Source organism: Anabas testudineus, chromosome 9 (assembly GCF_900324465.2).
Source record: "Anabas testudineus chromosome 9, fAnaTes1.2, whole genome shotgun sequence".
Lineage (NCBI taxonomy): Eukaryota > Metazoa > Chordata > Actinopteri > Anabantiformes > Anabantidae > Anabas > Anabas testudineus.
In genome coordinates, this window is record NC_046618.1 from 19,590,434 (window position 1) to 19,613,846 (window position 23,413).

The 23,413-nt window shown below is 38.9% G+C and overlaps 3 protein-coding genes across 3 annotated transcripts; 2 read left to right on the forward strand and 1 right to left on the reverse strand.

The window, feature by feature from the left end:
- Positions 1–8,872: 8,872 nt before the first annotated feature.
- Positions 8,873–13,399, forward strand: pmpca (peptidase, mitochondrial processing subunit alpha). The gene is made up of 13 exons (XM_026344187.1): positions 8,873–8,919; positions 9,429–9,631; positions 9,724–9,803; positions 10,023–10,105; positions 10,246–10,340; positions 10,430–10,530; positions 10,773–11,036; positions 11,196–11,288; positions 11,380–11,498; positions 11,804–11,894; positions 12,121–12,183; positions 12,290–12,434; positions 12,543–13,399. Exons 1-13 carry the CDS (start codon positions 8,873–8,875, stop codon positions 12,710–12,712), a joined length of 1,554 nt encoding a protein of 517 aa, XP_026199972.1. The 3' UTR covers positions 12,713–13,399.
- Positions 13,400–14,635: 1,236 nt separating this feature from the next.
- On the reverse strand, positions 14,636–20,732 carry inpp5e (inositol polyphosphate-5-phosphatase E). Its single transcript, XM_026344265.1, has 11 exons — positions 20,665–20,732; positions 19,078–19,950; positions 18,301–18,424; positions 18,089–18,186; positions 17,871–17,995; positions 17,323–17,442; positions 17,060–17,167; positions 16,609–16,770; positions 16,377–16,492; positions 16,049–16,185; positions 14,636–15,807 (listed from the first exon to the last, which is right to left on the reverse strand). Exons 2-11 carry the CDS (start codon positions 19,881–19,883, stop codon positions 15,675–15,677), a joined length of 1,929 nt encoding a protein of 642 aa, XP_026200050.1. The 5' UTR covers positions 19,884–19,950; positions 20,665–20,732; the 3' UTR covers positions 14,636–15,674.
- Positions 20,733–22,093: 1,361 nt separating this feature from the next.
- LOC113150766 (gamma-crystallin M2-like) lies at positions 22,094–23,044 on the forward strand. Its single transcript, XM_026343447.1, has 3 exons — positions 22,094–22,129; positions 22,390–22,632; positions 22,766–23,044. Exons 1-3 carry the CDS (start codon positions 22,097–22,099, stop codon positions 23,042–23,044), a joined length of 555 nt encoding a protein of 184 aa, XP_026199232.1. The 5' UTR covers positions 22,094–22,096.
- Positions 23,045–23,413: the final 369 nt, after the last annotated feature.

Sequence of the window (23,413 nt, forward strand, 5' to 3'; positions counted from 1 at the left end):
GGTACTGTGAGTACCTGAGGCCACAGTTTCACTGAGGGAGGGGCTGCCAGGAAGGGAAAAGGGTCAGAGTTGTTATGATACACATGGAAGCAACAGTTTGAGTGTCCAGAGGCACAGTATCTGGGTTCTGGTGTAATGCCATACCCAGCACAGTTAGTGTTGCTCTTCTAGAGGTGAGGAATCTCTGAAGGTGGATGTTGGAGGCCCTGCAGAAGTAGCTCCCACTGTCATAGTCCTGGACACTGCACGAATAATGTCAAAACACACAATAACCTTGAGCGCCTGAAATGTATGTTGCAGGTTCACAAAACAGTGACAATAAAAGGATTCACCAGTGTTAGAGATGAATGTTTGCAAGTGTGCAAACAATACCCAATCAAAAGTCAACAAAAAACAGCCTCACACACACACACACACACACACACACACACACACACACACACACACACACACACACACAAATACCTGTAGAAGAATAGGTCTCCACTGGGCAGCACAGTTACATGAGCTGTGGGAGAGAGAAGCTGGTTGTTTTTGAACCAGGACACCTGTGCTGCTGGTCTGCTGTACGGAGGTCTGCAGGCGACCGTAACATTTTCGCCTCTCATCACTGTCAGGTTTGAGGGTTGTCGGACAAAACTCCAGTCCATCTCTACAAACACAACATCACCTCATTGCACGTGTGTCGGGTTTGAAGAACTGACGTATGTTACTGTAACTGAAAAACCTTAGAACATCCTGCATTACTCATTTGATCCAAGCGTCCATGGGGTAGAACACTGAACCCCCAAGTGTGCCTTACTCACTTATGAATCTCTTGGAATTAATACATCTGACAAATGACTAAATGTGAAGTGTTGTCTGATAGAAAAACTACTATTAAATGGCACATTGACGTGTTTTTTTTTTCAGAGTGTGTTTTCCTTATGTACTTTAAAATGGTAGAAATGCATCTAACAGTTTTGCTGAAGATGTTTGCAGATAGTACCAGCTAGAAGTAGGAAGGCTGTTTGTGACTTGATTGTCTCTTTCAGGTTGGAGGCTTCGCAGTGATAAAAGCCCTCATCCTCAGTGGTCACGTTGCTGGAGAACATCGACAGAAATCATAAAATCATTAATGAAGCACTTCTAGAAAAAAAAAAAAAAGAAGTGTGTCTGTAAAATCCAGGCTCTGTACCTATGAACAACGTAAAATAACCAAAAGTGCATACTGCACTTCTATATATGTATGTATATACTGTATATATAAAGACAATCAAAATTAATATTCCTCCTGCAGTATGACACCTGAATATGAGCAGCTGTCCATTGTTCTGTAGACTGAACGAGACCGAGCGGTTTGTCAAGAGGCAGCCGTCTTTGAACCAGTGCACCATGGGAACTGGGAAGCCACCAACAGCACAATGCATGGAGACCTGTGTTCCTATAGCAACAGTGATGTTTTCAGGGCCCTGCAGGATCTGCAGCCATCTGGGCACCCCTGCAAGAGAGATGGACACACCAATGCAAGAAATATATGTAAATATTTAATGTAGCACTGGGTTGTAAATTAAATAAAATATAACTTGTTATTCTTCTAATTATTTTTTAAGAGATATTTTCCATTGTCAACAATTGTTTAACGTGCTCACCCTGAACAGTTAGTTTAGCTGGTTTGCTCTTCTTGGTGATGTTCAGTAAAGGATTGTGTGAGATGCAAATGTACAACCCATCATCCTCTAATGTTACGTTGAAAAGATGCAGAGTGCCTGAAGTTTTCTTCTGGTTGCCACCTCCATAATCACCCTAAAGAGATAAAAAGATGCTGACAGGTAAATTTAACGGGCGTGTTACATAGTAAACTTTAAAGCAGCTGGTAGGCAGACTTTATAACTTTGGGAGAAGGCAGATCAGCTTTTGTGGTGGACGATCCCTCTAACTCCTGATTCAAAGCTGACTACAAAATGTCAAATTATTCTTTAAATGATTAATATAATAAAGTCTGATCAATCCAAGAGACAGACAGGAGAAATAGATCCTGGTAATGCAGCTTATGATAATGATACAATGACAAAGCTCCCAAAAGATGAGGGCTGCTGAGCTTTTGTGTTTACAAGGCTAAATGTTGGTGCATTCACTGAAAACACCCAGCGTCACTAGTAGAAAAGCCAAATATATTAAACAGACCAGTCCATTACTACTTACCTGAATCTGTTTCCCTCTTGTGACCGCCTTTCCATCTTTGAGCCATGAGATGCTTGCAGAAGGTGAACTTTCCCCGGACACACACTGTAAGAAAACCCCATCCCCTTCTGTGACTGTCTGGTCCTGGGGACTAAAGAAAACATCCTCCAAACCTAAAACATGCAGCATAAATATAGGAAATCATGTTAGCAAAAATAACATGCCGCAAAATATTTGTAACGGGACTATCTGTATACAACATGGAGGCATTCACTGGACTTTATAGACTTTTTTCTAGAGGTTAAATGAACATACAGGCACATGGACTCACCAAGTTGGGATGAGACGGCCAAGCTGGACAGGACGAGTAAGCAGAGGTGGGAAGACATCTGTGGGAGCTTCCAGATGGAGACACAAACATGCATCCTACTGCAGAGCTCCCTGAGAGGCATGATGAAACCACCAGACAGCTTCATCCATTGTGTCCACTGAGAAAGTGGACACATATCAGACACACAAGTTTTAATATTTTAGTTTTACTTACTAACATGGACATGGATTTTTTGACAGGTCTGTAGTCTTACTAACATGTGTTTTATTAAGTATTGTCCTAAATACATTATTACTCCTGCAAAACTGTTTGACAGATGATTCATTGCAAACACAATGACACACAAAACGCTCAATCGAAATCTTTGCAGAAAAGGTTGAAACTGTTTGTGACTGTGTTAAAGCAAAAAAAAAAAAAACCCAAAACAACAACAACAAAAAAAAAAAAACATCTGATTTAAACTATTCTGATAAATCATAAACCAAGTAGCTTTTCCATCTCTTCATACTTATACTGAGGATGTGAGGCAAGGTAAGCTCATAAGGTGTGGGTCTCTCACTGCCTCTCTTGCTCCTAATGCTCTCTCCTCCCTTTTCTCTTTGCTTCATTCCTATTTTGGTTGTGAGTCTGTGGCACAGCAGCAAGCGCAGCTTTGTCCTCTTTAGTCTCTTGAATGGGCCCAGCCACTTTACAGAGCTCACACTATGGCCCTCCACTCAATAAAAGTGACATGAAAAGAGGCTGCGGAGCTTTGTACTGTGAAGATCAGTTATTGGTCCCTGCATGGACAGCTACCCGTCTGATCATATAGGCTTTCATGATTCCCAATATGACCAAGTACAGGCTGACCCTTTATTACTCGATCATGTCACAAATTTTAGAAAGTAAAATGTAAAAGCCTGAAACTGATTGCACAGTAAAGAAGGTTGAAAGGTCTGGTAAGACGTTTGAGAGATTTGGAGAGTCAGTTTTGCATGTTTTTAGACAAGATCTGTATCAGGCAAGATCTGTATGAGCCTGGACCCATATCAGGATTTAAGGGATGTTTAATGTTTTTTCAGAAAAACTTAAACTTAATGTGCATTTCCATTCATTGCAATAAGCTGACAACAAATGGAGCTGATGGTAGCTAATCCAAATAATTGCAGAATAGGAAGGTATAACAAAATGGCATCATTAAAATAGTGTTATGAAAATATGGCGTTTGTATTAATTTGACAAACATTACAGTCTCCTTATCACGTCACACGTCTGACGTTTTAACAGCATTTTTCTTATATTAGTAGTAATTTGACTTCTCTGCACAAAACTACATTTTTTAAAAACTAAATTGAATGAATGACATTTAACAATTATCCCTGTTCTTAGACACTGTAATCTATTCCCATTTTAAATGAGATCTTAATTGTAATTCAAGCAATCCTACCCACCTGGTCCTAGTTATATACATGGTGTGCTTAACTCTAGCTAAAGACTGCCACCAGAGATCAGATGAAACCAACAAACTCTTGATTTCAGACATTAGTGTATTAGTCACCACTGGTACTAGATACATCATTGAATTGCTTGATTGGTTCCGCAGTGGCTGGTTATACTAACATAATGCTAAGAGTCCGGGGGTGTGTATTTCTTTGAGTCACAACAGATCATTTACACTGTTTAGCATGTCATTAAGATATTTTCAGCCCACATTGGTTGTGTGCTATTTCATGCAGCGCAGATTGTCAAAAGCAAATATACTTCTCTATTTTTTAAATTCAGTAATTCACCTGTGAGGTCTCTAATTGATTCTATACTTATTTTCCAAGCCATTTAGAAACAGTGTTTATTTACCGTTTCTTTCTCTCACAATAAACATCTATTTCAAAACTGTATTTTGCACTATTCATTCAGAGAGAGATAGAGACAGAGAGAAGCACAAATTTAGTGTTTTGCTGTTTCTATCTATGCTGTGCAACATATTGTATGATCACCACAAAAGCTAGATGAGAGTTAACTTAAAATGTTAACAGCTCAAAAAACATAGCACATCAAACATATTCACAAACTTCCCTGTGATCAGTGGAAAAAAAATGGATGCAAGAATTGACACACATCCTATTTTTTCACTTAAAGCGTCAATAAATGACCATGAACAGTATTACTCACTCTACAGGTGTCCAAGGGTTGCTTCTGTGTTGGCTTACAATCAGCCCATTTGCCTTCCTCCAGTTTCTGTCTGTCTGTACTCACTGCATATCCTCTGTTCTCCTGATGCATTTGCCGATCCTCCAGCTGGGAGAGAACAAGCAACAGATGCTCGCATGTAGCCTACTGGATACCCTCCACCCCCATCACACACAAACACACTGTGCAGTGTCATTCAAAGACAAGAGCTGTAATGGGCACAAAATAAAACACACTATTCTCTTCTCACAAAACAATAAATAAAAGTCTGAAGCCACTTACAGTGACAAGGTGTGACACCAGGAAATGTGAAGTACAGTGATATTTTCAAGGTCTTTGTAGCTGGTTACTTGATAGAAAATACTAACCGAACTGTCAAATACGGTAGTTAGTCAAACTGACATATCACTGAAGAAATTAGTGTGTTAAATGTCCAGACAGGACAAAACAAACCCAATAGAAACAACCCAGCTAAAGCAACAGAACTAGCTGTATAGCAACGTCTTTACATATTTGTTGACTAGTTATTACCTGTTTGTTTTTAACTAACAAACTTTTCACTGAAATTTAAGTACAAACATTTTAGTGAAATGATATTGGTAAAATAAATGCCATCTCATTGTTTAAATCTATGGTTTGCAATTTGGAGTGTTTAAGCTACTCATTTATTTAAATATATTTATGTCTAACTTAATAAATTATATTCATTTGAAAAGAATTCCATTAGTAATGTTAGATGTACAGTTGAAGGACAGTGTTTCCAAAGGTCTGTGCAAAATGACAAATTAAGTAAAAAGCTTTTCAGAGCCCTACTCTGCCTTTGTAGGGTACTAAATTGTATATTATTTGGTGTTCATTTGTATATTTGTACATCTGCAGGCACACACATATCTAAAAGGTTTCTGGACACACCAACCATACACCAGATCAGAACTAAACAATGGGAATTCATCCGAATCAACAGCCTCCACTGCTGCCACCAAAGCTGGATGTTAAGTTGAAGTTACAGTTTGTCACATTGTCGGATGAAGTTTGAGGTTGTGGCTTTATTTAGATCAGTCAAGTTTCTCCACACCCAACTGGAAAAGCCATTTATTTCATACTTTGTGCAGGAATTTCCTCAAGCTCGTTGTTAACAGAGTAACACAGTTGTTAGTGATTTCAGCATGCTGTGTCAGCCCATCTCAGTGGAACACGTAATTGAACGGTTTCCTCTTAAATGTGGGTTAATGGGGGGTAATAATGACTTTTGCAGCATCAGTCAATTAGTCTACGTAGAGCAAATAAAGTTTTTTAGGAGGTTGTTTTTCCTTGATAAGATTGTTTGTTAAGAAACTGTTTTTCCTGACAGAAAGATGTTCGTGCACGTACTCTCATGTGTGGCTGCAGCTAACATACTACGGTCTTGCCACATGTCTACTGAGACCAGATGAAATCCTTGCAAATGTAAATTGACAATCCATTCAGCATAATCAAATGGAAATTAAAGTACAAATGCACCGATTTATAATGTATGCAGGAAGGGTCATTTTAATTAAGCAGACAAAGACTGATTTAGCAGACGAAATGTTGCATTGTTGGATTCGGGACAACATCAAACAAATGCATCCCCCAAAGGAGGTGTAGCATCCCACTTCCCTCAAACAATCTGTTAAACAGCACAGTTTAACGTAGATACTGAAAAGGGACCATCCGAGGTAAAAAACGGCTGACTTTCCTCAGTGCTGAGAATTACATATAAATACTGTAACTACTATAACTGTGTTGATTATTGGGCAGAATAATGATGAGCCCTGTCCCCTCTGTATTCTCTGCTTAATCAAACACTTGTTTTTACCTCCTTGTGAAGCCCATGCACCGGACTTTTGCATGTGTACATTTTATTTTTTATAAATTTATTTTTCTTTTGTGTAATTATTTATTATGGGGCAGCAGTGGTTCAGTTGCTGAAGCAGTAATCTATGAAATGCAGCGTAAATACAGGGTTTGATTCCTGGCAACTTGTCCAAGTTTCCTCGGACAAGACCCTGAATCCTGAACCCAAAGTACACTGAATGTAGCTGCCTGTTCACAGTTTCTCCATTGAGAAATCAGCTGATGGATATAAAGGTCATTTTGGGGATGAAGGTTACTGTTTTATGAATCTGTAGCCATTTAGGGTTTTAGAAATGAAAACACATTGTTGAATTAGACTTACTATTAAAACAGCTATTATTTTGTTTGTATTATTACTTTACAGTTCATTATGTAATCTGGTCATATTTTGTCTCACTTCTGAAAACCATGCATCTGACAGAGGATGTAATATTTTTTTACTGAAACATCTGACAAATGGAGGTACTTAAAATCATCAAGGAAATCAAACACAGCAAATACTTTACAGGATGTTTAATTCACTTAGACACAAAAATATAATACGAATGCCAAAAACAGTTCTGACATCAACAAAGTAGCTACCACGGTGGATACTACTACTACTACTACTACTACTACTACTACTACTACTACTTCTACATGATCCTTAACACATTGCACATGATGCAAAAAACAACATCTGCACAGAAATATAGAGAGACAATAGTTCAATAAATAAATAAATACTATGGGGAATTTGTAGATTTTGTGCTTAGTGCTTAGAAAACTTTCCAGTAATTTTGTCTTGTGGTAACAAAACTGTAGTCATGACATTAGTTGACTTGGTACAGTGAACTACATATATGGTCTTAGGAGCAAAGTCACAACAGCAGTGTGTGAATTGTGAAAACAAGATGTGAGAAGAAGAAGAACCTCTGCGTGATGAAGATTGAATGAGCAGCATCATGGAACTCTGTTAAACAGAACACCTGCTCCAACATTTGGTGAGTCTCTGCGCTAATACCTGAAAAAAAAAGGAGGCTCTTGTTGGGACGTGTACAGTTGTATCAGAGCAGTTTGTTTCCTAATGCCAAACTTCAGTAGAAAACCTTACCATGATGGGACCACTCCCTCCAGGCATGCAGATAATCAGCATCATGTCCCCCTCCAGAAACTGTCAAATGTCAATGAGAGCTGTTAATTATGTAAGTGCTAACACCATATGTCTCAAAACTTTTCCATTAATATTTGATATTTCCATTAAAATGTTGATGAACAGTGCACTTAAAAGTACCCAGTGTGTCACAGTTATGATCTAATTATATGGTATCAGAAACTCTCTTATCATTATGTGTTCTGATTTATTGATGTTTAAGTAGAATTTTACTTGATTTATATTTACAATTATGAATAATGTATGTACTACAACTAGTGATTAGTTTCATTATAAATTAATTTGCTGATTATTTTCTGTATTAACTGTTTTGTTTGTAAATACAATGAAAAGTGTGAGAAGCTGATACTGAAGGATACTGCAATTATCCCAGAGCTGAAAGCAACACCTTAACAATCCCTGTTTTGGCCACATTATAATGTAAAATTATGTATTATATTATTGTATCCTAATTTCTTTTAATTCTCTTTTAATTTAATTTACTCCTTTTAAATTCCAGCAACCAGATGTCTCTGCTCTTACCTTTCGAGTGCTCTGTCAGCAGGTGTTTTAAATCTCTGACAGCCTGAGTGAGGTTCTCCAGCCGGTGCTGCAGGTGGAAGTTTTCTTCTTTCAGAGTGTGGATGGTGTCCTGGAGCTCATAGGCCAAGCTGTAGCATGAAAACAGAGAAATCAACCACAAAGCTGTGGTGTCTTGCAAAATAGAGATCATTTTGGAAACAGTTCACTCAGTTAGATTTGTTGCCGTCACGGTCCCATTAAATTCCACTGCTGCTCCACAGTACTTCAAAATCAGGCATCTGTTGTTAATGTTACTTACAAACAGACTTTTTTCTCTGTCAAAATTGATTTGGTGAATCAATTTCGACAGAGCTAAATGTTCTTGCCTGCTGACCAATCTAATTATAGATTTTTCTGTTTTGCATCCCAGAGTCCAACTAGTTTGGAGTTAATAAGTGTTTATTATCCTTGCAAACACATTTTAGTGACGACACCAACATATTTTCGTTAAATTATTTGTTAGTTGTTTCTAGAACAAAATACTAAAATAAATAACCAAGATTCAGGTTTAATAATTAACTTTACAGAGTGCATTTAGAAAAAAAAAAAAGTTTCTGCGGCGGAAGTGCGTCAGCAAACTTTGATCATCTTCCGGGTTGATTTCTGGTCACATAGGATCCAAAATGGCGACTCACTTGTGTAAGTGTAGAACCTGGAGTCGTGTTCAAAGGTAATAACATGTTTTAAATCAGGGCTTTAAAAAAGTCGCTAGACTCGATATGAATATAGAGAAACGACATTGTTAGTCCATTCATTGTTTTTCATGTCATTCGTTCTTCTGATACCTGCAGGGTCTTTACGTCCTTATCAAGTTTAGCTTACTCAGTTAGCATGATGCTAACCGTTAGCGCCAGCCATGGCTAATGTTGTTAATGTTCAAAAGTTAATTAAATTAAAATTATAAAATTACTAGTCGGTGTAAATGTTGCGTATTTGTTACGCAACTTGTTTTGATTCTTTTTGCAGTTTGGTAGAGACGTGTTAGTAGTAAAATTAAATGTTGCAGTTATCATGGCAAAGTTTTATTAACTATAATATATGCGTATTTAATTATTAACTTATTGATTTTTGTTTTCAAATATTCAGCGTGATGTTTTTGACATTGTAAAAACATAAAGCTTCACTAGAATTTAATAATGCAGCTTGTGGCAACATTGTTGTGCTTCATTGTTCTCTAAGGTTTGGGATTGCAGCTTACAGAAAGTACAGTAGTGGTGGTGGATACCCAAACATCTCTCTCTCTGCACCCCTGCCTGGGATCCCCAAGCCAGTGTTTGCATCTGTGGATGGTCATGAAAAATATGAGACCAAGATCACTACTCTAGAAAATGGCCTCAAAGTTGCTTCCCAAAACAAGTTTGGTCAATTCTGCACAGTTGGAAGTAAGTTGCAGGATTGAGAAGTAAATTATAATTGTATTCCCTTTGTCGTCAGTGTGGATAAAATATGTATGTTTTTTTCTTTCCCGCAATAGTTTTAGTAAACTCAGGATCGAGACATGAAGCAAAATACCCCAGTGGAATAGCACACTTTTTAGAGAAACTTGCCTTTTCTGTAAGTACTTCTGCTTTTGGAGCTTATTTGGGCACTAATTCACAATCATAACGTGACTGCTAATTTATCTTTAATTTCCATGATCATTATTATTATTGTTAATGTAAAAAGTTTGATGTTAATCTCCAGGTGATGTTTGTGCTTGTAATAAAAAAGAAAATGCAAAAAAAAAAAAAAAAACATTATGCATTGACTACAATCTGTTTTTATCTTTCACAGTCCACAGCTCAGTATGGGAGTAAAGATGAAATCCTTCTCACACTAGAAAAGCATGGAGGGATATGTGACTGCCAAACATCAAGGTATGATGTCTTTCAGCATACTAATGTATGTAATACATGCACTGCTGTATTTCTGCCTTCATAAATAAAGCTTGTTTATGACTTTTATTGGAACACAAGAGTTAAAATATGTGTGATCTATCATTAATTTTGCTGTGAAGAGATACCACCATGTATGCAGTGTCTGCTGAAGTAAAGGGTCTGGACACAGTGGTCAGTCTTCTCTCGGATGCTGTGCTACAGCCTCGGCTGCTGGGTAGGTCAGCTTTTACTACAGAACAGCTTGCCTCCTGTGAGAGATGTCTGCACTGGCCCCAGTAATGTGAACTGTTTGTTCATGTGCAGATGAAGAGATTGAGATGACCAAAATGGCGATACGCTTTGAGCTAGAAGATTTAAACATGAGGCCGGATCCTGAACCCTTACTCACAGAGATGATTCATGCTGTGAGTTAAATATTATTCTCTCTCCCACTGCAGAAACAACTCTCGTTAAACGTGATTTTAATTAATCAATGACCATTAATGTGTTATAGCATTTAGAAGGTTAATGATATGACTTGCTTCAAGGTTGGTTGTTGATCTGTTTAATTAGTTTGATGAATTGTAACGTCAGAAATGAGTTTTATTTAATTAACAATAACATTTTTTATTCTTCAACATTTGTGTGACTGTTCTTTTTTTTCCAGGCTGCATATCGAGGCAACACAGTCGGACTGCCTCGCTTCTGTCCTGTAGATAATGTAGAGAAGATTGACAAGAAAGTGCTCCACGGCTACTTGCGTAACTACTACTGTCCTGAGCGGATGGTGCTGGCTGGAGTAGGCATCGAGCACGAGCAGCTGGTTGAATGTGCTAGAAAATACCTGCTGAATGTGAAGCCAGTGTGGGAAACGCCTGCAGTGACTAACGTGGACCTTTCAGTAGCACAGTACACCGGTGGAATCGTCAGGGTGATTTTTGTATTTATTTATTCTTTTTATTATATCAGATTTGGTCTTAAACCTTTATTCAGCTATAATGGGGAAGGTTTTCCATTTGAAAAATAGTAAGAGTGGCAAAATATCAGTTGCAGGTGCTCAAAATAATAATTTCTTCTTTTAATCTCTTAGATGGAGAAGGATATGTCAGATGTGAGCCTCGGCCCCACTCCAATCCCAGAGCTCACACACATCATGATCGGCCTAGAGAGCTGTTCCTTCTTGGTGGGTGTTTGCGGCTCTTGACTTCAATCAGGTGCTTGATACATGTTTGCATCAAGGTTCACAAAAAACTAACGTTTTTTTTCCTTTACAGGAGGAGGACTTTATCCCATTTGCAGTGCTTAACATGATGATGGGTGGAGGTGGTTCTTTTTCTGCTGGAGGGCCTGGGAAAGGCATGTTCACCCGTCTGTACCTCAATGTTCTCAACAGGTGAGCATCTCACAAGAAGCCTTTAGTAGTCCCAAAATTGGGACCTCTTTGAGGCACCAAGGGTTTGGGGTTCAGTGTCTTGTCCAGGGACACTTCGACTTCAGGATCGAAGGGAACTAGGATTATTTATATGGGGTTATTAGACGACTGCCCCTACTAAGTGAGACACGGTTGCAAATGGATTTAACTCATTAGCGTTCCTCTCCACGGAAGTCTTTAGTAAAAGGTGAATGAGTGTGTTACACTCATGTAATACAGCTGGATTTATTAGTTATCACTGACTTTGTTTCCCTTGTCTGTTGTAGGCATCACTGGATGTACAACGCCACCTCATACCATCATAGCTATGAGGACAGCGGACTGCTGTGTATCCATGCTAGTGCAGACCCCAGACAGGTTGGTACAGGCCTAAGATGCAACTGGGTATCTACAGGTGTTGAAAAGGCTTCGGTATCTCGTATATTAGTTATTAAACGTTTTTAAACTCTTTGTCACTTTGGGCAGGTGATGCACCATGTTGGTTTGCGTGTCTGTGAATTGTCCAGGATATTAATAGTTTGGCTCCACTACTGTTAGCTTTAAACGTTTCTCTTTCCCCTCTTATCATTATATTGATCTCCAGGTGCGGGAAATGGTGGAAATAATAACCAGAGAGTTCATCCAGATGGCTGGCAATACAGGAGAGGTAAAGACCACTACAGGGAACCTCCAACTCATGTTTTATTTTATTTTATTAATGGCTGCTACTGTGTAAAAAGTAATTTTTAATATTTTTTTTTCTCTATGTCCAGATGGAGCTGGAGAGGGCCAAGACTCAGCTCAAGTCTATGTTGATGATGAACCTTGAGTCACGGCCGGTTATTTTTGAAGATGTTGGTCGCCAGGTGCTCTCCACAGGAAAGAGAAAATTACCACATGAACTGTGTGATCTAATAAGTGAGTACCAAACAATATTCAGCAGTGTTTCTAAAGGATTCATCCTCACTGTGAGAATAGCTTTAAAAATATCACTACATAATTTAATTTGTCAAAAATAATTTGCAGGCAAGGTGACGGCCAGCGACATTAAGAGAGTGACCGCTAAGATGCTGCGCAGTAAGCCAGCTGTAGCAGCTCTGGGAGACCTGACGGAGTTGCCCTCGTATGAACACATCCAAGCTGCCCTGTCCAGCAAAGATGGACGCCTTCCCCGCATGTATCGCCTTTTCCGATAGACCTACATGTCTGAACTGGCAGACATCACTGTAAATAAACTGGACTGGAAGATTATTCTAGTGATCACCCCCCCAATCACGATATAACCCAGCGAAGCTCTCTGTGGGAGGGGACTTACACCCAAACCCTCTACTGAATATCTGAGACTGGGGATTTTAAAGCAAAGTTACATTTTACTCTACAGTAGTGTACATACAGTTAGAGTATGTGTGTTTATTAATTCTTGGCAGGAAGTAATTAGTCATTGTTTACTGGTGGTTTGCAGGAGTTTGGTTTCAAACTGACAACTCGCCCCAAAGCCAAAAATGAAGTTCTTCTCATTTAAAAACATCAGTAACAACTTATGTTTTATACTCAGTAGCTTAAAGGAAAAACTGGACTATTTATACAACAGCACTTCATAAACTCCTTTTATAGCCACAGAAGACACAATACTGCTATATTTAAATGATCAGTAACATAAATTGATTAAATGTGTTTGCATCAGTGTGAACAGCTTCACAACTATGTTCTGACAGAAAGGCTGAAATCATGGCTTCATGGTGACATTTATGGTGACGTACTGTAAAAATACTGAAGTCTAGAGTGAATATTACTTCATTTTGTATTTTTTTGTGGTTGTGTTAATGTTCTGGAAGATTACCCTAAAATTTAAGGGAATAAATTAAAGGAACAGTTTGAATTTGCTGACGTTTTTGCTTTCTACTGGAGCAACAGGGCAGATGGATGGTTAAGACACAGAGTCGTGTTTTCAGTATCAATATTAGCCGAAGTAAGATTGAGTATTATGTTGGAACACATCCTGTGTACTTGACTACTCTTTTTAGTGTAGTAAAAAGTATTTGCACCTCTGCGGTTGTGTGCATGTGTGGAGTAAAGACCTTTTTTAGTTCAGAGAAATACATCTATGAAGAAGTCAACAGAGTAGAAAGAAAAAATAGTGTTACTATTATTTGGCAATAATTTAATAATTATAAATAATATTTATTATTATAGATTCAAAAGCAGCCTAGTAATCATGCATTCACATAATAAATCATATTTTTGTCTTATATGGTATTACATTACTGCATTGAACAATACAAAAAGTAATACATTTCTCTGCAAATAGCATGTTAGCTTAGCATAAAGACTGGAAATGAGGAAATACGCAGCTTGATTCTAATAAAATGCACCAGAAACTCTCACTGATCAATACATTATATCTGTAATCACATGTTTAAGAAGAACAGAGGTGTTGACAGGGGGGTGTTCTGTTGTTCTGTTTCCACTTCACATAGTTTAGGTTATAGTTTGGCAGAGCAGATGTTAGAGGTTACAGCATGTTTCTGCTTTACTTGTAGAAGACGACTAGTTGGGATTTGGCTAGTTTAAATGTTTGGGTCAGACATTTAAGTATCAGCGCATAGTCCACCGTACAGGTTTCATCACAATACCGTACATTACATAGGCAACCAATGGAAACTCCAGGGGATGCAGCATCTGGTCAAGAAACAGTGCAGCTCATAACCCTCATAATACAGTTAATTATCATTTTCACACTTCTGTTCATTTATAGATCAGTTTACTGCATATCGAGTGAACTTTTGAGGTTATAGTAGGTGGATTTTTATTATTGTTGACAACTGCTGGACTGTCCATTGCGCACAGTGTCAATCCTCTCTTTTAACTTTCAAACTATTAGGCACATCTCAGCTTGATGAAGTGGATATAGAGGGTTATATTAGCTATGAGACATACAAATGCTTTATTAGATTCACCAAAGGTAATTTTACTAGCATTTCAGTGACTTATGACTAAGGTATATATGATAAATGTGAACTGTTGTTAGCATCATTATATCAGCCCGTAAAGAAATTAATAAAACTATGTATTTTAAAGGTACTGTGATGCAGTATATTTAACAATTTAGTCAACAAATGTGTGTTTTAAAATGTTTATTACTGAATGTTACATTTTTGGTGACATATAAAAAGATAAGACGTCCTGAGGAAATGGAAAGAACACCTACAGGCACTTTTTGGAGCATTTGCTCTTCGTGCTAGAAATGTAAGTTCATTAATGTGGTACAAACAGTACATGAACCGGCGACAATACACAGTATATGAGGTTACAGAGTACTGAGATTAGAGGTAAGGCATTAAGTTAAAGTCTGGCAAAGGATCGCCTTGACTAGTAAGACAGAGTAGTGATAGACGTTAACAGTATAAATAAGTGAGTTCCTTAATAAAAAAAAATTTAAAAAGCTGTTGAATATGTTTTATCTCCCTGAAATTTAACAGTACCATAGAAGAAGTTCTAACAATTTCATGACTTATGACTCACACAGCTTATTTGACTTAATGACAAAAATAACGTAGTGTTAACAGCTCTTTTCTTCAGTTATACTGTGTCTCTATACAAGACCATCAGTTTACAACAATATTCAGGTTAAAATCAACCAAAGGCAGACAAGTGCACCTAGATGTGTTTGCCGTTTGATCACAATTTTAAAAGGCATTTGAACACTGACGTACCTTTCAGCAAAAAAATTTACATTGTGGTTCATGATGCTTTTAAAACACCTACAAAATAATTAGAAAATGAAATGCAGTTACACAGAGCCTTTAAGGTTACATCGGTTCACACGACAGCGTGACTGATGAATAAGCCACAACAGCAGCAGCAGCCGTCTGACTCTCCTAGTATGTGAATAAATAAAGGTTAGACTGTTGCTGTGTCTGGAAATCTCTGTCTGCCTGTCTGTCTGTCTGAGGTACCTGCCCTCAAGCTCAGTCAGCCACTTTTCCTCGACCAGCAGGACACACGTAAACATTTCAGAGGGCACGCTCTGCTTAGTTACTCCAACCAGTACAGGTTTCTGTGTAGTTAAGACAACTCTGGTTTCTTTGTGGTCCTTTTTCCAACTCTTCTGGCACAGTATGATCCAGGCCAACCTAGTCTGGTCTGAGGAGTCCGCTTTTAAGAGATGGTGCAGATGGTGCTGCTACTTTGGCTCTTCATGGCCTCCCTCCTTTTCAGCTCCCTGGTGATCCTCCTCCTGATGCCTTCCAAGTACAAGCCCCGGTCAAACTGCCCTGCACCTAGAGGAATACTAAACAACAAAGGCAAAGTTAGTCCACCAGATATCATGATGTCTAAATGCACAAAATACACATAAGGAATCACTAAGACTGAAGTCTACAGGGCAGAAAATACATATTTATAAAGTGCCCACTTTTAAGTAGATGGTGAACTGAAAGGGGCAACATAAATGAGATCACAGCAACCACATGACATGTCTTTACATTGCTGAAAACATCCTTAATTGTTGCCACTGAGATATTAGGACGTACTTGTCTCTGCCTGGCCTAAGCTTGACCAGGAAGACACCAATGACTGGCCGATGGTCTGAGGTCTTAATGCTGGAGCAGCTGGTGTATTTGATCACTTTTATATCATCAGCTTGTCTGCTTCTGAACAAAATCCTGTCCTGTGAACAAAAACAGAGGTTTAACGCTGCTAATAGCCAAAAGACGCTAACTTAAGATGCTGCAGCCACTTTGGACTTTAATTAGAACATTTAAAAAGAGTGAAAATGAGAAAGTTTAGTTCATTTTGGTCACAGTGTTAACAGAGAATGTGATTATCTTTATTTAAGCAGCTTTCCCCCTTTCTTCTTACTGTGTATGAAGGCGTTCTCTGTTTAGAAGTAGTGTCATAGATATCGCAACCAATGTCAAATTTGTATGTGGGGAAGAAGCGTATCGGTGCCTCTTGAAAGCCTTTAAAGATTGAACCTGTGAGGGAAAAGAAGCACATTCTCAGGGTGAGAAACAGTAAAAAAACAAACAAACAAAAAAAAAAAAAAGCCAAATGTTTTCCCAGAGATTTAACGTCCTAAATGAAATCATACCCTCCTTCATTTCCTTAGAGAGCTGATCGTGCTCCACCAGAGGGCTCATATCATCTCCTACTGTGCGGTTCATGACGTTCTCCACTTCAACCCGATCTTTACTCAGTCGAAAGTTAAAATCTCCAAACCAGAAGACTTGGTCAAATCTTGTGGTGACATCAGCTACAATGAAAAACGACATCACTTGAGTGTTGTTACTCTTAACAGCAAGGTTAATACCAATACAGGACATTTGATTTTGCACTCAATAATAGGTCAAAACTGTGTTGAAGACAGTCAGAGTCAAAAATATATGGGAGAAAATTCGAGCAATTTGTTCCAGTCCTAACACTAAAAGTAATACTGTACTGTGTATTTTCCTCTAGTACTAGCTCTTATAATCCTAAATTTGTATTAAAAGTGGGAAAAGGTGTGAAAAAGGTTTTTATTTTTGATGAATTAAGAGTCTTACATGATGTGGAGCGGTAAGGGTTGGTGTCCGGAAGGCCTTTTGGAAGGGCTAGAGCCTCAACAATTTTGTTGTAATCAAGTATTCTCTCGTAAACTTTGGCATCTCCAGCTGGAAGAAAAACAGTGGCACATAAGAAAGATGAGACTGCATGGCAGCAGCATTTAAATAGTTGGATCATAAACACACAGCCTGATAGTGAACCTCCTGTTATGAGCAGCTGCTTCAGTGTGCAGCCACTTTGAGCTGGGGCATTTCGTACTTACAGGTAAAATGAGATGTGATGAAAAGGAAAGAAGTGCCAAAAAAGGTAAATGTGATTCCTACAGCCCCTTTGGTCTTGATCTGCGAGATGATCCTGGTTGTGACTGTGGCGTGCTCCACCTCTGTGTCGACCAACAGAATAAATGTTGTTGTTAGTGTCGGAACATAACACTGGATTAAGATTCAAACACAATATATGTACAGTACACAGATGATGATGATTTAACATTTGATTCTAAGACATTCATTTAGGACAAAATCCCACTACATAACTGTGGACTAGTCTAAAATCGAAATGCCTTAACATAATCTTCCAACGATCTGCAGTGCCACAAAGCAACTAATCAATATGTACATTATTAATTAATGTGATGATTTGTAGTTTTTACCTCAAGTAGTTGCTTAATTGTTTTCATACCAAATCATCAATTATCTTGTTTTGCAAAACTAGGGAATTTTTAGTGTTTTTTTAAATAATTAGTAATGGGATATGTTTCTGTTGACAGACAAATCAACCAATAGACTGTTTAATGTGTGATATAGGACTAACCTGAACAGAACCAGATCAGGTCTCTTCTGGCAAATACAGTGAGATACAAAACACCATGTGACGCTGCATACAGCATGACGTAGTAAGGTCCCAGAGTCTCCTGAAGACGGATCTCCCACTCCTTCCTGCACACACAGTAGTAAAACCAACTTTACAGTCCTGGTTAAACTATTTAATTTTCAGTGATCATGATGAAAATCAAACAAAACAAACCATACCTGTCAGGGCAGCCTTCCTGAACCCCAATAACATAAAAGTCTTGGGCAAACTCAGAGTCTGTAGGAAGGAGGAGATCATCTAAGTTGGCTGGAAGCCCCTGAAAATCATAGAGACTTGATTACAACTCAGTTGGTGCCTTAACTTGTGCAAGCAGTGATAAAAACATTTAAATGGTTCTTTTAGATGATGCATGGTCATGATTTCCTATTACCTTCTCTCCCTGCATGTTCCAAGTGGCAATGTAGAAGCCCACCCTTCTGTCAGGAAAGTAGCGGTCCAGCTCCTCAGCCCCAAGCAGGGCACCGCTTCCCAGCACGCTGCCCTCGAGAAAACTCCTGAAAATACAAGTTGGAAAGGAAAAATACCTGCTCATATTAGCTGCCAACTTAGCTTTTATTATTATTAAGTGCTGATTAAGGCTGCTTCAACTTGGCTTATAAATTATGGTAAATTAAGTAAAATGTACCTTTTCCCTAATGCATGCATGAACAAAACATCATAACAAAATTATTTTTTCACCCCTCTGTGTCAAAAACAAGCATCTCCTTTAACCTAGTCTTAATCCCATTCCACAATGTTCCCATTTCTCCTAAATATATAAATATATATAAATTCACAAGGTGTAAATGTCTGGAGCCTATTTTGAAGTTTGTCTGTGTTACTAAAACACTTAGTTTCTTTAAATCAGGGTAGTTGGAGCCTGGCCAGAGTTAAACCTGACACAGCACTGATATAGTAAGGCATGTGTACTTTTAAGACTTTATTACTGTTTCACATAATAATAAATATGCATATATAGTTCTAAATGTGGTCAGTTTTATGTTGTTACTTGCCGATATATAAATTTATACTTTGACTAACTCTTGAAAGAGATGGATTTCCAATAGCCCTCTGACACCGGAAAGAATAAGTAAGCCTAGAGTGTTCACATGTACCCCGAGGATGACTCCGGGTACATAATCTACACAATCTGCTACACCTACTGTACCTGTTCCTCACATCCTGGGGTCTGATGGGGCTAAGCACGCTGTAGTTGGACCTCAGGGAGTTGACAGAGGCACTATCTGACCCCATGTTCTCCAGAAGCCGGCTGTCGCTCAGGTTCCTGTGGAGTCTCTCCCCAAGATTCTCTCTGTGCAGCACAGCATAATCCAAACAATCCTTGTCAATCCTATTAACGGGCCTTAAAGTAGCTGACACAAATGTCTTCTCCAGAGCAGGCAGTGGCCCCACAGGCTGCACCGGAGATAGATGCACCTTAGTGGACATCATCCAGTTGTCTGTGGGATCACTCTGTTGGCTGTGGGGCCTTCTTTCATCCTCAGAGAAACTGCTCCCTCTGTCTCTGAGGACTGGGGATCCTATTGCGACAGCCGAAAGGGGCCTCACATTGGAGTCCTGGCTCCTGAGATTGGTGGAACCACTGAGAGCAAATCCACCTTCAAGTGAAACTGTTTGGTCCTCTTTAAGTGAGTCTGTGGAGGAGCCAGTCTCGGCTTGATCACTCAGGCTCTCCTGACTGTTTCTCAGCCTCCTGCTTCTCACAGTTTTCTCAACTGAGCCACTTTTATTAGACTTTGACAGCCTGGGTAGTGATGGTGGCCGAGGCTGGAATGGATTGATCTCTCCCTGTGCATTTACTACAGCGGGTTTAAGGGCATCATTGTGTTCCTTGCAGGAGTTGGTATCTACTAAGGAAGTCTTGCATGGCCTGCTGTCATTGACAATTGAATCTCCTTTGCCAGGAGCTTCAAAGGATTGATGCAGGTTGATGTCCTCTCCATTCATAGTCATCTTCTCGTCATGTCTGAGACCAGCTGTAGTCGGGCCGGTGGAGCTCTCTGGTAGCTAAGTGACACATCTGGAGAAATAGAGGAGAATATGCAAATTTTAGCCAGTCATAACAGAATCTAATACTGCAGTCCTAACATAAATCTTATGCATGTGTTTAGTTTTAATTCTAATTATTTAAGATTGATTATTTAATTGTTTACTTCATCACATTGCTACTTTTATCTGAGTACTTGTCCTATCACTGCATGTTTATTAGACATTAGTTTCATGTGTACAGTGTGTGTTTTAATGATATCCTGGCTTTAAAACGATTTAGTTTAGCCACGTGAAACATGCAAGTCTACTTTGTCCATTCTTTATCTAGCTTTGCTGTTTGCGTTAATTAGCTTCACCAATTAGCTGCACAATTAATTTTAGCTAACTAATACTAGTATCATGACCTCTGTCGACTAACTAACCGCTAGTTAAATCAATACTAGCAATATGAGTTGTTTTTGTCAGCTTTAACCACGATATTATATAGAGTTGGTTTACAGTGCTAACATTAACTAGCTAACATTTGTTTCACGTTGCTAACAGCCGTAACCTAACATTAACTAACTAGCGGTCAGATTCTTAGCTTAGCGCTAGTGAAGCTAAACAATGTTAGCACAACAATAGCGGCATCCACGCAAGTAGAGCCACGGTTTAAAGCAGACATTCATTAAATCGCATTAAATAGCTAATGCATGTTGACATCTTGTGTGGTTATTTAGCTGTTCGTGTGTTGAAGTGAGGTTACCTATGCTGATGTTTGTTCTCTGTAGCTAAGTTAAAAGGTAGCTCAGTGACTTCCTTAGCAACGCTTGACAACACACATTGTTACCAAGACAAGAGCGTCCCTCAGCGAGTGCAGCGTAGGTCACAGCGCCGCCCTGTGCCGCGAAGTGGAAGTACAAGTAACCTGATGTGACCAGGCCTGGGTCAGCAGCCATGCAAAGTGGTCAGCTGCTCATAAACCTCAGGTGTGTGGGATATAGAACAATAATCTTGGCCTTGTAGATACTGTGTGCTGCTATAGTGTGTCACCTTACTATTTTCCAATACATCCATTGTTGCACCTGTTCTAAAATCTCTGAATCAACAAGTAAACACACACATCTGTAGTTGTATGGCAATCTGTAACAAGGGTTTTAAAACATACGTAACTTACGACGAAATATGTAATCAACCTTTCCCGGAAGTGATCATTTGAAAAGAGACGTCAAGGCAGAAAGAGGAAAATGTGAAAAAAGAATTGATCAAAAATGTCCTTATAGCTATGGAGTTAAGGGTTAGACATAGATTTTGTAAATTTCCATAACAGTTTTACTTAAAATAAATCAGAAGATTTAATTCAATATTGAGAGAACAGTTTGTTTTTGAATGAGTGGACTTTGTAAAGAACTCACCTACACAGCATGTTGAATTTATTTGTATGTTTTGTTATATATTTGTCTAAATGTCTTATTTTTTCAATGTTCCAATACATATCAGTATATCTGGTGTCATAAAGAGACATTCAAGAAACAAATTAGCCAAATAATGTTGAGAGATGCGATTATTTATTACATTTCTATTATTCTTTATGTATTTAAATGTCACCTCTTCAGTGAGTTTAGCGCTTAATTAACACACAACTCAAACAATGTCTTTAAACCATACAGGTTTACATGTTATGTAATATTATTTTTGCCAGCAGCTTTTAGAAAATATTAATATTGTTACATTATAATAAAATTATTATTATTATTATGCTTTGGCTTCTGTTGCTAAGTCTTGTCATGTCAACAAAAGCTCCTGCAGTCTAACAAGTCAGTGACTTTACACATGATTCACTATGTTGTACGTCAGGATCAAAAACAAACTGCTGACAAAACAATGTTTGTCACGCTGAATGAGCAATGTCAAGATGTGTCATCGATTGTTAACCCTTTCACCTTTTCTATGACCCCCATGTTGTATGAGAAACCGACACTGAAAACATTTCTGAGCCCACCAGCCCGTGGAAATGTGGACAATCCCTCTATATTCTGTGCATTTCTATGGCTTTGCCGCTGACTCAGGAGGTTTGGACAAAAGGCCCAGTCTGTGTGTCAGGTATAAAAGGAAAGGGTTAAACCAGGTGGGGTACAGTTTGGTGCAAGAGCAAGAACAGCAGCAGCAGCAGCAGCAGCAACCCACTGACCAGCAAAATGACTTCCACCGGAATGAACATGATGAGCAGGGTAAGTTTTCATTTTAATGTGTAGTGTGGAAAATGCTGCTCATGATGATAGACCCAGCAGACCCACCCAGCTGTGTGGAGCATTTAGCAGCTAAAAAGTGAAACGTTTCCCTCAGTTAGACTTAGGGAGACTAATATTTGACTTACATTAAAACTCTAAAACATTCACCATTTTCATCTCGGTTGAAACAAATGCATCTTTAAACTTGAACATATTCATACGTGTCTCTCATATTTTGTCTTTCCCTCTCTCTCCACCAGATCATCTTCTACGAGGACCGGAACTTCCAGGGTCGTTCCTATGAGTGCATGAGCGACTGCCCCGACATGTCCTCCTACCTGAGCAGGTGCCACTCCTGCAGGGTGGAGAGGGGTTGCTTCATGGTGTACGACCGCACCAACTACATGGGCAACCAGTACTTCATGAGGAGGGGCGAATACGCCGACTACATGAGCATGATGGGCATGAGCGACTGCATCAGGTCCTGCCGCATGATCCCCATGGTAAGATGTCACCCCTGGCTACGTTTACTGTAGATGAGAACTCTGAACAACAAACAAACACATTTTTATAGCCTGCCATAGTAGAGTGAGTGAGTATGTGAAAAGTCAAACACCCCTCTCCTCTGCACCACAGCACAGAGGATCCTACAGGATGAGGATCTACGAGAGGGAGAACTTCGGAGGTCAGATGTATGAGCTGATGGACGACTGTGACAACATCATGGACCGCTATCGCATGTCCAACTGCATGTCCTGCAACGTGATGGAGGGTCACTGGCTGATGTACGAGCAGCCCAACTACAGGGGCAGGATGATGTACATGAGGCCTGGCGAGTACAGGAGCTTCATGAACATGGGCTGGAGCGGCATGAGGTTCATGAGCATGAGGCGCATCACTGATTCCTGCTATTAGAAGTCTCTTTGCACTAAATAAAACTGTCACAACCTAACTTGCTTATGTGTTAAAGTCTTTTTTTAATACGCTACACACTTTCTAGTAAATAACTGCCAGGTATTTATAAGCACATCTTTTGTTTAAAAGAATAATCTGGAAAATACAGGATCAGTATAATGAAGAACTGCTAAACTACAAAGTATATTTAACTCTAGGTCAACTGCTGAGGCAACTATCAGGAATATTTCTGTAGTGCAATTAAAGATGACACAACCTGGCCTCACAAGTAATTAAACACTCTCCTCTTCTCTTGTGACGACGAGCGCCCTAAGTTAACTTAAGTTTCTTAGACAGAGATTGGAAACATTCACAAAAAAAAAAACACAA

Coding starts and splice junctions, on each gene's coding strand:
- pmpca (XM_026344187.1), top strand. CDS start 8,873: ATGGCGACTCACTTGTGTAAGTGTAGAACCTGGAGTCGTGTTCAAAG. Junction 10,106..10,245: donor TGTGACTGCCAAACATCAAG/GTATGATGTCTT, acceptor TTTGCTGTGAAG/AGATACCACCATGTATGCAG. Junction 11,289..11,379: donor TAGAGAGCTGTTCCTTCTTG/GTGGGTGTTTGC, acceptor TTTCCTTTACAG/GAGGAGGACTTTATCCCATT.
- inpp5e (XM_026344265.1), bottom strand. CDS start 19,883: ATGACTATGAATGGAGAGGACATCAACCTGCATCAATCCTTTGAAGCT. Junction 18,425..19,077: donor CCCCAGGATGTGAGGAACAG/GTACAGTAGGTG, acceptor TTGTATTTTCAG/GAGTTTTCTCGAGGGCAGCG. Junction 17,996..18,088: donor CAGGAAGGCTGCCCTGACAG/GTATGGTTTGTT, acceptor CTGTGTGTGCAG/GAAGGAGTGGGAGATCCGTC.
- LOC113150766 (XM_026343447.1), top strand. CDS start 22,097: ATGACTTCCACCGGAATGAACATGATGAGCAGG. Junction 22,130..22,389: donor GAATGAACATGATGAGCAGG/GTAAGTTTTCAT, acceptor TCTCTCCACCAG/ATCATCTTCTACGAGGACCG. Junction 22,633..22,765: donor CCTGCCGCATGATCCCCATG/GTAAGATGTCAC, acceptor TCTGCACCACAG/CACAGAGGATCCTACAGGAT.